Consider the following 12113-nt stretch of genomic DNA (forward strand, 5'->3'; position numbering starts at 1 on the left):
AATAAATAAATAAATATTGTGCGTGGGCCTCTGGAAGTTAAGCGAAGGCCCTACCCATGGTTTGTTAAGTCAGACATTAAGCTGAGCCACAGTTAGCTCAACCCATGGTTGTAAACCTACTGCACACCATGGTTTCCAATTGCGGTCTGCCAGTCAGTCACAAGCCATGGTTTGTCAACTCAGCTGAACTTAAGCAAGTCTGGATCTGGACAGTGTATGGATGGAAAACTGCCCAGGTACCCCAAGCGTACCACCCTGAACTCCATGGAAGAACAGCTGGATATCCATAAGCAAGCGAGCGAGCAAAAGAAAGCAAGCTTCCTTAACCATACTTTGGTATGTTGTCTGAATTGAGCCATAGCCGAAGCCCTTGAGATCCAGCTGGAAATGCACTCTAAGATGGAATCTCTGAGATTTGTGGTGGTGTGTCTAGTGGCTAGACTAGCAGACACCCCCAGCCCATGCATACCAACAAGATGTTCATGGCAAGAAACACTGGGGTAACACCAGAGTACACACAGCAATAGTATTTTGCCATGTGTGCAGCTGCCTGAAGGCTTTCAACAGACTGATACTTCTATGGACACCTAGCCAAATATTTATGATCTGCGTGGCACATCATCATCCTGGTCGAGTGTTCTCCTGTTCTAAATCCTTGCATTGACTCATGTCCCATGGCAAAGGGTCCGCAGCATTAAGAGCAATTGTTGACTCAATTATATTGCACGATACCAGCCTTCCTTAACCTGGCTCCCTTCAGATAGGTTGGACTACAACCCCCATCATCCCCAGACACGTGGCCCATGGACTGCACTAACCAAAGATACATTTCCTGAGTGAGTGGCGGCCTGTGAGGAATGGAAGCGCACAATTAGAGGTGGAGCTTCAGTGTGCATAGTCCACTGCAGGCCTCCTCACGCCGCCTCAGAACAACCCTGGGAGGCTAACCGTCAGCCATCTCATTTTGCAGACAGGGAACTGAGGCGAAGGGTAAGTGGCCTTGGGCAAGACCTAATAATTCAACGTTTAACAGGGAGCAGACATAAGGTTTTTTTCCTGGGTTTGTATCTAGCACTATTCGTACCGACTCTCAAAGAGAGAATCAAGAAATGAGGGCTCAGTGCTGCCAAGTGGGATCATTCTAAGGCTCAGAAGTATTAACCTTAAAGAAATCTTCAAGCTGTTTGCTGTTGTAGAGTGCTGGGATGTTGGCAGAAAACTGAAGCAAGTCTTCTGCACACTGTCTCCTCTCTTCAATCACACCTTCTTCAAATCGCCCTGAAACATGAAAAGGTCGACATCCTGAGACATAATTAAGCCTTTTTCCCCCTTGCAAAACCCTCCTACGAGAAGGAAGCCCTGCATCTAAGAAGTTGCACAGTCGCTGCAGGAGACAGCTACAAGATTCACCACTTCTCACTCTCAACTGTCCCCAGATCCTTGAATTCTGAAACCAACTCAAATAATGCAATCTGGCAGCCACCATCCTTCGTAAGGACATGACAAGCAGTGCTCTTGATGAGCCAAGAGACACCGACACGTGTCCATCAACATCCAGACGTTAAGTGATGTTGGCCTCGTGGAATCCTGGGTGTCCTCGCTGTACCCAGCAACAGACCTAGCCCTGTACAGACCTGAACACTGGCGACACAGAGAACACTGAAGGTGGAGGGTTGGATCCTGAGCTTCTGTGAGCAGAATGCCACTCATAGGACAGTCCCACTGGTGGAAGAAGGGGAAGGCAATTTTTGCCAATTGTCTCCACTACCACAATCTTGCCCCACCAGTGCCCCTGGAAAATCTGCTCCAGAGGCTTGAGAGACCCTCGAGTACAGTAGTGATGGGGTGGCTGCAGGGCAAAGGTCACCTTCCTGTGCTCTCATGAGTGGGAGCCTCCGCTGGGTCGAAGACACTTCCATAAATGGAAGGCGCACTTCCATTCAGAGTAGGGACTTTAAGATCCAAGCCAAAATCCCTTGGTCATTAGCAAGGTCGTCAAGGACACATGAGAATTTCATTTCAGTCCACAAATCACTCGATAATTTTATTTGATACATGTCTATACCGCCCAATAGCTCTCTGCCCCCTTTGCAACACAGGATGCAAATGGGGGGCGGGGAGAGACATGTTCTCTGCAAACGTTCACAAATTCCGGAATTCGGGTTGGCGATCAAAAACTGTGACTTAAAAAAATGCACACTTTTAAAAATTCACTTTTTTAGGCTTTAGTGAAGAGGGGGGGAGTGTGCACTTTAGAAAAATGGACACTTCTTCCATTCAAAGTGTAGACTTTCCCTTTCAAACAAACCCCCAAAACAGGTTGCAAACAAGAACGGGACTGAGCCAAACTGAGGCTTGAAGTGAAGTTCGGAGAATTTTGGCAAGCTCAAGCAACTCTGGTTCTCCCATTCCTACTCCTTACCCATGAATTTTTGTTGTGGTTAAGAACATGGCTCCTGGATGCACTAGCATCCCCTCCAGTGGAGGCTGGTGGCTCTGATGTCAGTGGGGCGGTAAATCTGCTCTGGCTTTCAGTCAGAACCAGTCAGAACTCTAAAGGAGCTATCCAAGGTGCTGATCCTATTTATAGTTCAGCACCTTCGATAGCTCCTTTAGAGTTCTGACTGGTTCTGATTGAAACCCGGAGCAGATTCACCTCCCCACTGACATTGGAGCCACCAGCCTCTACTGATCCCCTTAGAAATGGAAACCGAAGTCTGAATGCCAATATACAAGTTCAGCAGAATCTTGTGGTGCAACTGTAGCTGGAACGTACCACTTCCGTGCAGGTGGGCAATGACTTCTCTGTAGACGCCCGAACCCAACAACAACACGATACTCCACACAGAGAAAGCCATCACTGTTGTTTCTGCGAGGGGGGTAGCATTCAGATGAGCAACCCCCTTTGCCCCGAGGTGACCAAGTCCAGCAAAGGCGGCACCATGCGATTCAATGGCATGTGTAGATCCACACCGAAAGTACTGTCAGACAGAATTGCCTGCAATAGTCACAATGCTTTGTCCCGGTTTCCTTCTAAAGTTCTAGCAGTAAACTGAATTTATGATCATCCTTCTCCCTCCTATGGAAAGCAGAACCTACCCCAATCATTTAAATACTAGCCTGGTCACCATAGGTGACCAGGAATTGTATGTAGGTGAGTGCACGGAATTCTATGCAGGCAAGCGAGTGAGTTGGTGGAAGAGAGATGGGCTGCTCCGTCCTTCCTCTACACCCAGCATTTGTGCTTAGTTACATGTCCGCTTCCTTCGAATACCTTTCTTTCCTCCAAGCCAGGGATGGGCAACCACACTACGTCCAGGTATCATTTTTGCCCCCCAGTCCCACCCCACCTCCCACCACAGGCTGTACTAGGAGGGGAGACATGAAAAACCGTACACATTTAGCTTGTTTGCAAGTTAAACTGGTGCATTTTAACACTCCGTAGCAGCTACAGAGCACCACTGCATTTTTTAAAAAATAATTTCAGGGTGCCTCGGGGGCAGCAGGGGCCACATGTGGGCCACGTGTCTCCACCCCTGCTCTTATCGCAAGTATGTGTCACTCCATTCTCCCACAGTTCAATCTCCCTGTGCTTGTCCCTCTCTCCCTCCTTCTGTTTTCTCCATTTCTCCGTTTTAGATTATAAGCTTCTCGCGCGGCTTGCCACGGCAGCTCCTTCTTCTTCCTTTAAACAGTTTAAAAGCCAACAGCTCTGCTAGTGTCATTCCCGGGACTCCCTGGGGAGGAGTGGTGGCAGCCTGAGCCCTGGTCCTGCTGCCATCACCGCCGCCACCAGCAACAGCAAAGCAAGCAGCATTTTAGATGGTTTAAAAGGAAGTGGGGGAATAGAGGAAGCTGCCACTTCCACCATAGAAAGCACACCACAAAACTATTGGGGGGGGACTGCACCCTGAAAATGGCCACCGAAATAGCCCTCCCAAATATACCACCTGCAAATGGACAGCGCAATTGAGAGAGGCATTTCAGTTCAACTCTCGTTTCCAACGAGCTCTATTTTGAGTGGAGATTCAGATCTCAAATCTCTATGCCCAAACCCTATCTGGGAGGCCAAATGTTGCAGAAAGGAATTGGGAAATAGTTTTATCTGGGGTAGGGAGAGAGAGAGGTTCTCACAAAGTATCAAGCAACAATGGCAGAAAATCCTAGCAGCCACCAGAGGAAGTTCAAGTTGTACTGTTTTAGCCCAGACTTGCAGCTAATCTAGTCACTCACCTAAGACAAACAATGACTCTTTCCTGGCAACCAGCTTACCAAACCCACCATGGGCACAATGCAAGTGGTACAGCACAGGGCCTATTTCAGCACAATGCTTTTGTGCTAACAAGGTCACCATGTGAAGCATTTCTATAAGCACACATACAAGGAAACGTTACAAAGAACTAAGGAACCAAACAAAATCAAAGTATTAACAAGAACTGGCTGGGGAGGCTGCAATATTCCAGTCCTGAAAGGAACTCTGTTGGTTACCAGGCAAAATCAAATGTGCTCAGGTTAACTTCAAAGCCCTGAATGGCCTGGGCCCTGGTTATCTAAAGCTGGGATGGGAAACTGGCCCTTTGTTGGATTCTAACTCCCATCATCCCTGATATTGGTGATGCTGGCTGGCGCTGATGGGTGTCCACAACATCTGGAAGACTATATGTTCCCCACCCCGATCAAAAGGAATGCCTTCTCCCATATATCACTCCCATGCCCTTGGATATTCAGAGCAGACTCTGCAGAGGGACCCGCCACCATCTTAAGCTCATAGAATCATAGAATAGTAGGGCTGGAAGGGTAAGACCACTGAGTCCAACCCGCTGCTCAGTGTAGGAATCCAAGTCAAAGCATCCCTGACAGATGGCTGTCCAGCCTCGTCTTGAATGCCTCCAGTGTGGGAGACCCCACCACCTCCCTAGGGAATTGGTTCCATTGTCATATTGCTCTAACAGTCAGGAGGTTTTTCCTGATGTTCAGCCGGAATCTGGCTTCCTGTAATTTGAGCCCATTCTCCCGTGTCCTGCACTCTGGGATGATCGAGAAGAGATCCTGGCCTTCCTCTCTGTGACAACCTTTCAAGTACTTGAAGAGCGCTATCATCTCTCCCCTCAGGCTTCTTTTCTCAAGGCTAAACAGGCCCAGTTCTTTCAGTCTACATAGGGCTTTGTTTCCAGTCCCCTGATCATCTTTGTTGCCCTCCTCTGAACTCTCTCCAGCTTGTCTGCATCCTTCTTAAAGTGTGGTGCCCAGAACTGGACACAGTACTCCAGATGAGGCCTAACCAGTGCTGAGTGGAGGGGAACTAGTACTTCCCGGGATTTGGAAGCTATGCTTCTGTTAATGCAGCCCAAAATAGCGTTTGCCTTTTTTGCAGCCACATCACATTGTTGGCTCAACATCCAAGTTCAGTGGATGGCAATGACAGCTCAGATAGAGTGCATGCTTGGTTTGCCCAAGATCTTGGATTCAATCCCTGGCAAGTTTGGCTAAAAATGGATCAGATGCCAGTAAAAAAGCACACTGCTCAACACCCGATGTGGATCACAATAAGACCGCCTTACTGGTGTAGGCAATATGCTGGTAAAGAATACAGCAGATCGGGGTAAGCAACTTGGTGCCCTCCAGATATTTTAGCCTAAAACTCCCATCAGCCCCCACAACCTTGGCCAATGGTCAGAAATTATGGGAACTGGAGTCTAACAACATCTGGAGGGCACCAGGTTGCCTGACTCTGCAATAATGAATACTGGCATGTTTTTAAAACTGTATTTCCCCCCAATCTATGATGTAAGATCAGAAATATTTTATTAAATAAATAAAATACTAGATGGGATGGACCAGTGCTCTGACAGTATAAGGCAGCCTCCCCCAACCTGATACCCTCCAGGCCATGTTGGCTGGGGATAGTGGGAGTTGTAGTCCAACACATCCAAAGGACACCTGGTTGGGGAGGGGTGGTCTAAGACAACTATCTGTGTTCATATGCCCCCCGCCCCCAGGACCTTCCCCACCATGGCACCACCCTTCTGGTACTCAGTTCCAAGGTCATTTCGTTGGGCCAGCTCATGTGTATCATTTAGAAAAGAGGCAAAGAACTGAGGTTTATCAGAGGGCTTTTGTCCCTCGGTGAGACAGCTGGATTGTTCTGTGCCACAATGACTAGGATCTGTGGCTGCTACTTCGTGCTTGAGTTCTTCTTACCAGATGGTTTTAGAATGATCCTTAAGGTCTAGAGAGGATCTTTCATTTTAAGCTGCTTGGAGAGGTTTTCACTAGGAAGGGGGACAGACATTTAAAGTATGGATTAAGGCTGCAATCCTATACACACTGACCTGGGAGAAAGTTCCACTGAACTCAGTGAAATGTACTACTGGGTAGACGTGGACAGAATTGTGCAACAAGGACCTTTTCTGGAGCCAGATCTGTGATCAGGAGCCAGATCAAAGAGAAATCTGAACCGGCTTTATTGTCATGAACTTTCAATTCCCATGCCCTGTGCCAATGTTCTCTTTCCAGTGGGGAAAATGGAAAAGTCCAAGCTAAAGTCAGGAAAGCAGCACGAACTTTTCCCATCAAAGGGTCTCACCCTATAGCACCTGGGTCCCTATTGTAACAGCACTGAAAGAAAAATACGACGGCTTCTCAGATATGAAACACTGTGGGAACGGGAGATTTCTCAGCTTTCCAGCCATTTTGTGACATAGGAGACAAGCATGTAGCAGCAGCTCTTCCAGGCTATTGCGGTAGTTACAAATACCAATGTATTCAGTTGCCGTGCGCTTGTAGAGGAAGGACTCTCTGGCCTCTATCATCCACCAGAGAATCAAGGGCTGCTGGACTTTGAACCCCTTCCCTCCTAGAAAGAACCCCAGAAAGGGAAGAGCAACCTGGCCCCAAGTGGGTTTAAATGCTCATTAACCTTTTGCATCTCATTTGGGCATTTTGCTTGTCTTGTGGGTCTAGTCTTTAGATCAGCCTTCCCCAGCCTGGTGCCTTCCGGATATGTTGAGTTACAACTCCCAGCATCCCCAGCCAGCATGGCCATTGGAAAAATGCTGCAGCATGCTGCTTTCAGGGTTCTAGCCAGCCAGCCAGCCAGCCAGGCATACCCTTTAACAAGAAACTCTATTCCATTCCCCTCCAACCAGTTTTTACATTTTGCTCCAAAGAGACTCAGCATTCTGTGGACACTGAGCATGCTCAGTCCTCATTGGACTGTTTGGGGCCAAAGATGGGCAACACATGGTTCATGGGCCGCATGTACCACTCCCCCTCGGCATGAAATTTGTGGTGGTGGCAGCAAAAGAAATCCCTTCAAAAGGCTAAAGCAGACAAATTTAGCTTGAAAATAAGCAAAATTTGTCCATTTTACCCCTCCTTAGCAGCAAACCACCAATTCTTTGGTCGTTTCCACGGAATACAAAAGAAGTGTGTCCCATCCCCACACCCGCCGGCAAGCAGTAGCAGCAGGAGTACGGCCCTCGGGAGGGTCTGAGGACTCAAATGTGGGCCCTGGACCCCCTGATGTTGTGCACCCCTGCTTTTGGGAGGGGAGTCTCAAGTTTTTTCTATACTTCTGCAAGCTTGCTGATACCTCCCCTGTTGTGCATAATGAGGGCTATGTGTTTTGGCTACATAATGAAAAGACTCTCCTCAGATAATGGGTTTGCTATTAATATACAGGATCATGAACGGGGTCATAGAACTCTGGTCTAGGGATGCTAGCAGTGCCTTCCATGCCACAACCTAGCCTTTTCACACAGGGTAATCTGGTTTCCTGCTCTGTGGATTCACTAAGCTGTCAAGATACATTTTAAAATAATCCATTACACATCAGAATCCAGCAGGTAAAAGCTGGAGCTCAGAGAGATATGTTAAGAACTACAGGAAGTGATAATGGTAGTAAGTAAAGAGTACATTTTCTCCTAACAGAAGACTTGAAATGGCCATTCCATGTAAGCATTCTAAGTGAACGAGGCCACAGTTGTATCGTATGCACAGTAATCTGGGAGTAAGCCCCATTTAACTCAATGGGACTTACTTCTGAATAAACGTGCATAGGATTGCACTGTGAGACACTTATAGCAAACAGAAAGGTCTGTAGAATGCAGCAGCTTTACACGACTCAATTTTTTCAGTATTCTGTGTTAAAACCCAATCTCTTGAAAGTTGGGGGAATGGGTTTTGTTTGTTTTTAAAAAGAGGGAACAAATAAGCAATAACCGTCAGCCACATCTCCTTAATTTTACTATTTTAAATGCATAAAAAACTCCAGACTCACCCTCTTCCCTCCAAATATTCATCCTCTCTTTTATTGTGCTATTACTTTTGCCAAGTATTGTGCCTGCTGCAGGTTGTGGTAAAAAAACAACAATAATGGCGTTGAATATTTTACAGACTCTGAGCAGAGAAGTTAAATAATGCAATCTTCCCAGAGAATTCTCTCCCAGCACCTGCCCCGGGATTCTATTCTTGCTCATGAAGCTTAATAAAACTGTCTAGGGGGGCAGGGAAAAATGATGGCTTGAATGTATTTTTTTTTCTTAAAGACTGCTTTACTATCATGGCTTCCCTTAATAAATTACTCTGAATTGCAGAATTATGATAGTGCTGAAAATTCTACTAGGCAAGCACAAGTGTAAAAAAATGTTGCAGCATGGAGTGCTTCTGTACAGGGTTCCAGCCAGCCACATCCACTTCCAGGGTACTCCATTCCATTGCCCCCACCCCAGTTTTCTGTTGGCCAAAATGGTCACTTAGTATTCCATGCCCACTGAGCATGCTCAGTTCTCACTGCGTGAGGCCCCCTCCATCCACCTGGCTGGGTGGGACCAGTTGTCATTTGGCTCCTCCTCTCCTAGGACTGCCTCCATCCATTGCTATTTCACCTAGCTGCAGCAGGGGACGAGATGAGACAGCAAGGCCCCCTCCAGCGGCCTGGCTGGGGAAAAAGTGCCATTTGCTTCCTCCCCTCCCAGAGCAGTCCGATGCAGTGGCCATTTCACTGGAACATTATGTAATTTCATTATGTAACAATATGAAAGAACTGCTACCGGAATTTGCCAATTCTCCTCTGCCCTACCCATTCCTTTTTCCTTCTGTAGCATGTCTTTTAGATTGCAAGCCACTGTTCTAAACCGTAAACCACCTTGAGTGGCTTGGCAGAAAAGCAGAGTATAAGTAAGTAAATAAAATGTTCTGCATTTTTCCACCCCAGCCAGTAGCGGCCAATAATGTGAAGCAAGTTGCATGATGAAACACACAACTTGATGTCAGAATGCAGCATATGTATTTACTACACGTTACAGACAGGAATAGGGAGATCTTGACATAGGAATGTCTTTTGTAACGTCCACTTCCACTCTCACCAACCAACTGTACCTAGTCGGATGGAATAGTACGAGCTAACATGTAGATTTTAATACTGCTATCCACCATGCTCAGCACATCATTCTCACAGTGGCTTATATAGCCGTATAAAAGAAAAAACAACAAACATGAAACAGTTGAACACCATATATCATTTACAAAACAACTAAGAGAAAACAAGTTTAGAACAGTATAAATACCACAATCTAACCAGCTAATCCAGCATTTGGAAAGTTTTTGTAAGGAGAAATGTCTCTGTTGCCCTCAGAAAACTCATAAGGAAGTTAGCTAGATGCACCTCTCCAGGAACAACTTTGGGAAGTTCCAAAGAGAGGGTGCCACCATGAACAGTAGGCCCAGGACCTGTCCACTCCCGTCCACACATCAATGAACAAGGGGACCTTGAACATGGCCCTCCTTGGCTCATCTTAATGCACACTGGACAACATGATAGAAGAGGGTGTCCCTTCAGATAACCTGGGCCCTGGCCATTTAAGTGGGTCAGGCCCCTTGATCTCATAACTTAAGTAGCGCATAGTGTAGCTGGCCATCTGAAAATATTAGCAGTCCCAAAGGAAGACGTGAAAACATTTATACAAATGTATGGTGTTTATACAGAGTGGCCCAAAGGTAGGTATACAGTTGTTTAGAATGTTGATGGGAGGGGGAGAGAATTTTCAGTCTTCCAGTACTGCTTTAGAATCCACTTTCTTTGTTCTTGACTCAAGTTCGCTGCCATCATTCACAATATCAGTAAAAAAAAAATAACTAAAAAACTAAACAACTGTATACCTACTTAAGGGCCTCACTCCCCTCACTCTCTACACTTAACTGATTTAACTGTCACTCACTCTTCCCAACTGTCATTCTGACTCCACCCACACATCTTCTACTCATACATTCTCTCCCCCTCCCATCAACATTCTAAACAACTGTATACCTACTTTTGGGACACTCTGTATGTGAAATTAAACTTTCTAAGTGAACGCCGCAAACTTTTCAATGCCTGACAGAGGACTGGTACACTTGTGTATCCAAATGTATAAGGCAAAATACATACTTCAAAGTGAGTATTATCAAAGCTGTATTTCACAAATACAATTTGAAAGACAGCCTCTCTATTTGTCTATAACGGGGTGGGGAACCATTTCAGCCCAAGGGTCAAATTGACCCCACACTACGACGTCAAGGGCTGCATGCCAACAGTAGGTTGAGACACTGCCCAAAGTGGGTGGAGCCACTCCTGGCATGCCTCCCCTTTTTTCATACACATACCATTCACTCACTCACTCACTCACTCTCTCACTCACTCTTTCTCTCTCTCTCTCACACACACACACACTTCCCAGCACTACCTCCTCAACTGATCCATGCAGATCAGCTGGGGGGGGCACTTTCCCTGCCTCATTGCTGAGGGAGGAACCTCTCTCAGTGCCATGGCATGGGAAAGGGCGTACCTCCGATCAGCAGAGAGGAAAGGGGCAGGACTTGGAGAGGAAGCTTGGCGGCTGGACAGGGAACTCCATGGGCCATATTCAACCTGTAGGGTGCAAGTTCTGCATACCTGTTATATATGATGCACTTCTGAGACTGTACTTGACCTTTAATTCTGCAATGAGTGCCATGTTTTATTTATAGGAATTACTACCATTAGCAAATTTGTTCTCATGACCAAAATCATGAGAACAGCTTCAAAATGATAGCCAGAAGCAAAAGGGCTGTGCAGGGAACTTCTACTCGAGCAGTGAGGCTTTGAACCCCAGCCCAACAGCCGCCCCACCTTGCTCCTCAACAAGCCATACCGAAACTCATAGGAAACAGCCTTTTAAAGAAATAATTGTATCCTATTTTTCACCGCTCCAGAATCTGTTTAGATGTGGAGCAGTATATAAATGTTGTAAGTCAAGGTCATTCACATCAGCTGGTCCTTTTCATTGAGAGCCAGCGTGGCGTAGTGGTTAGTGTGCTGGACTGGGTCTGGGGAGACCCAGGTTCAAGTCTCCACTTGGCCGTGAAGCTCACTGGGCAACTTTGAACCAGTCACCGACTCTCACCCTAACCTACCTCACAGGGTTGTTGTGAGGATGAAATAGAGAGGAGGAGGATCATGTGCGCTGCTTTGGGCTCCTTGGAGGAACAGGTGGGATATAAATGCAACAAACAAACAAATAAATAAATGCTGGTGCCAGGGATTGAACCAGGGACCTTCTGCATGTAAAGCAGAGTCTCTACCACTGAGCTATGATCCCTGGCAAAAGGGGGCCCTAAAAGCTGCAATCAGAACAAAAAACGGGAAAGTTCTGGCGCATGAATTTCAGATGTCTTGAGAATAAACCTTTCCTTTCAGCAGTGCAGTCGTCTCACTCGTTTTTTGGCTTGAGGCTTCTTGGGCAGCAGCCCTGTATGCCAGCCAATAAGCCTTTTACAATGACCGAAAGTAGCTGAGGGCTCTCATTCTCTCTCTGTCTCTCCTTGCTGAGTTTTTTGGGCACACCCAGCTCAGGTTCAGCTCTCAAGCTCCTCTTCACCACCCTGAGATTTGAACAGGTTTCTGTCTAAAGAGCTAAAGCTGGTAGTGTTAGTCTTACACACAACAGCCATTTAGTAGCCGCATCTGGCTTACAGACCATGCGTGGCCCTAGCCTTGTACTAGCCCAGGAGTGAAGAGCTTCTTTTGGCCAAAGGGCTGAATTCCATTTCAGAGAAACTCTCAGGAGCTGCATTCCATGGTGGGTGGGGCCAAA

At 46.7% G+C, this 12113-nt stretch overlaps 1 protein-coding gene across 8 annotated transcripts in view; it reads right to left on the reverse strand.

Annotated features, from left to right (window-relative positions):
- RPS6KC1 (ribosomal protein S6 kinase C1) overlaps nucleotides 1–12113 on the reverse strand; it is a 144087-nt gene that overhangs the window by 98429 nt on the left and 33545 nt on the right. For 7 of the 8 annotated variants that reach the window (XM_084828813.1, XM_084828812.1, XM_084828807.1 and 4 more), the window contains one exon: nucleotides 1163–1278. Coding sequence is in view for 5 of the 8 variants with exons in the window: in XM_084828807.1 (XP_084684933.1) it covers nucleotides 1163–1278 (116 nt within the window). In the remaining 3 variants the exon portion in view is untranslated. Of the gene's footprint in view, nucleotides 1–1162; nucleotides 1279–2776; nucleotides 2976–12113 lie in introns of those variants that run through there. The other variant, XM_084828811.1, reaches the window with a different exon arrangement.

The sequence above is a fragment of the Heloderma suspectum genome, chromosome 1, assembly GCF_057233095.1.
Source record: "Heloderma suspectum isolate Gila_16-S chromosome 1, 16-S_ref, whole genome shotgun sequence".
In the NCBI taxonomy this organism is placed as follows: Eukaryota; Metazoa; Chordata; class Lepidosauria; order Squamata; family Helodermatidae; genus Heloderma; species Heloderma suspectum.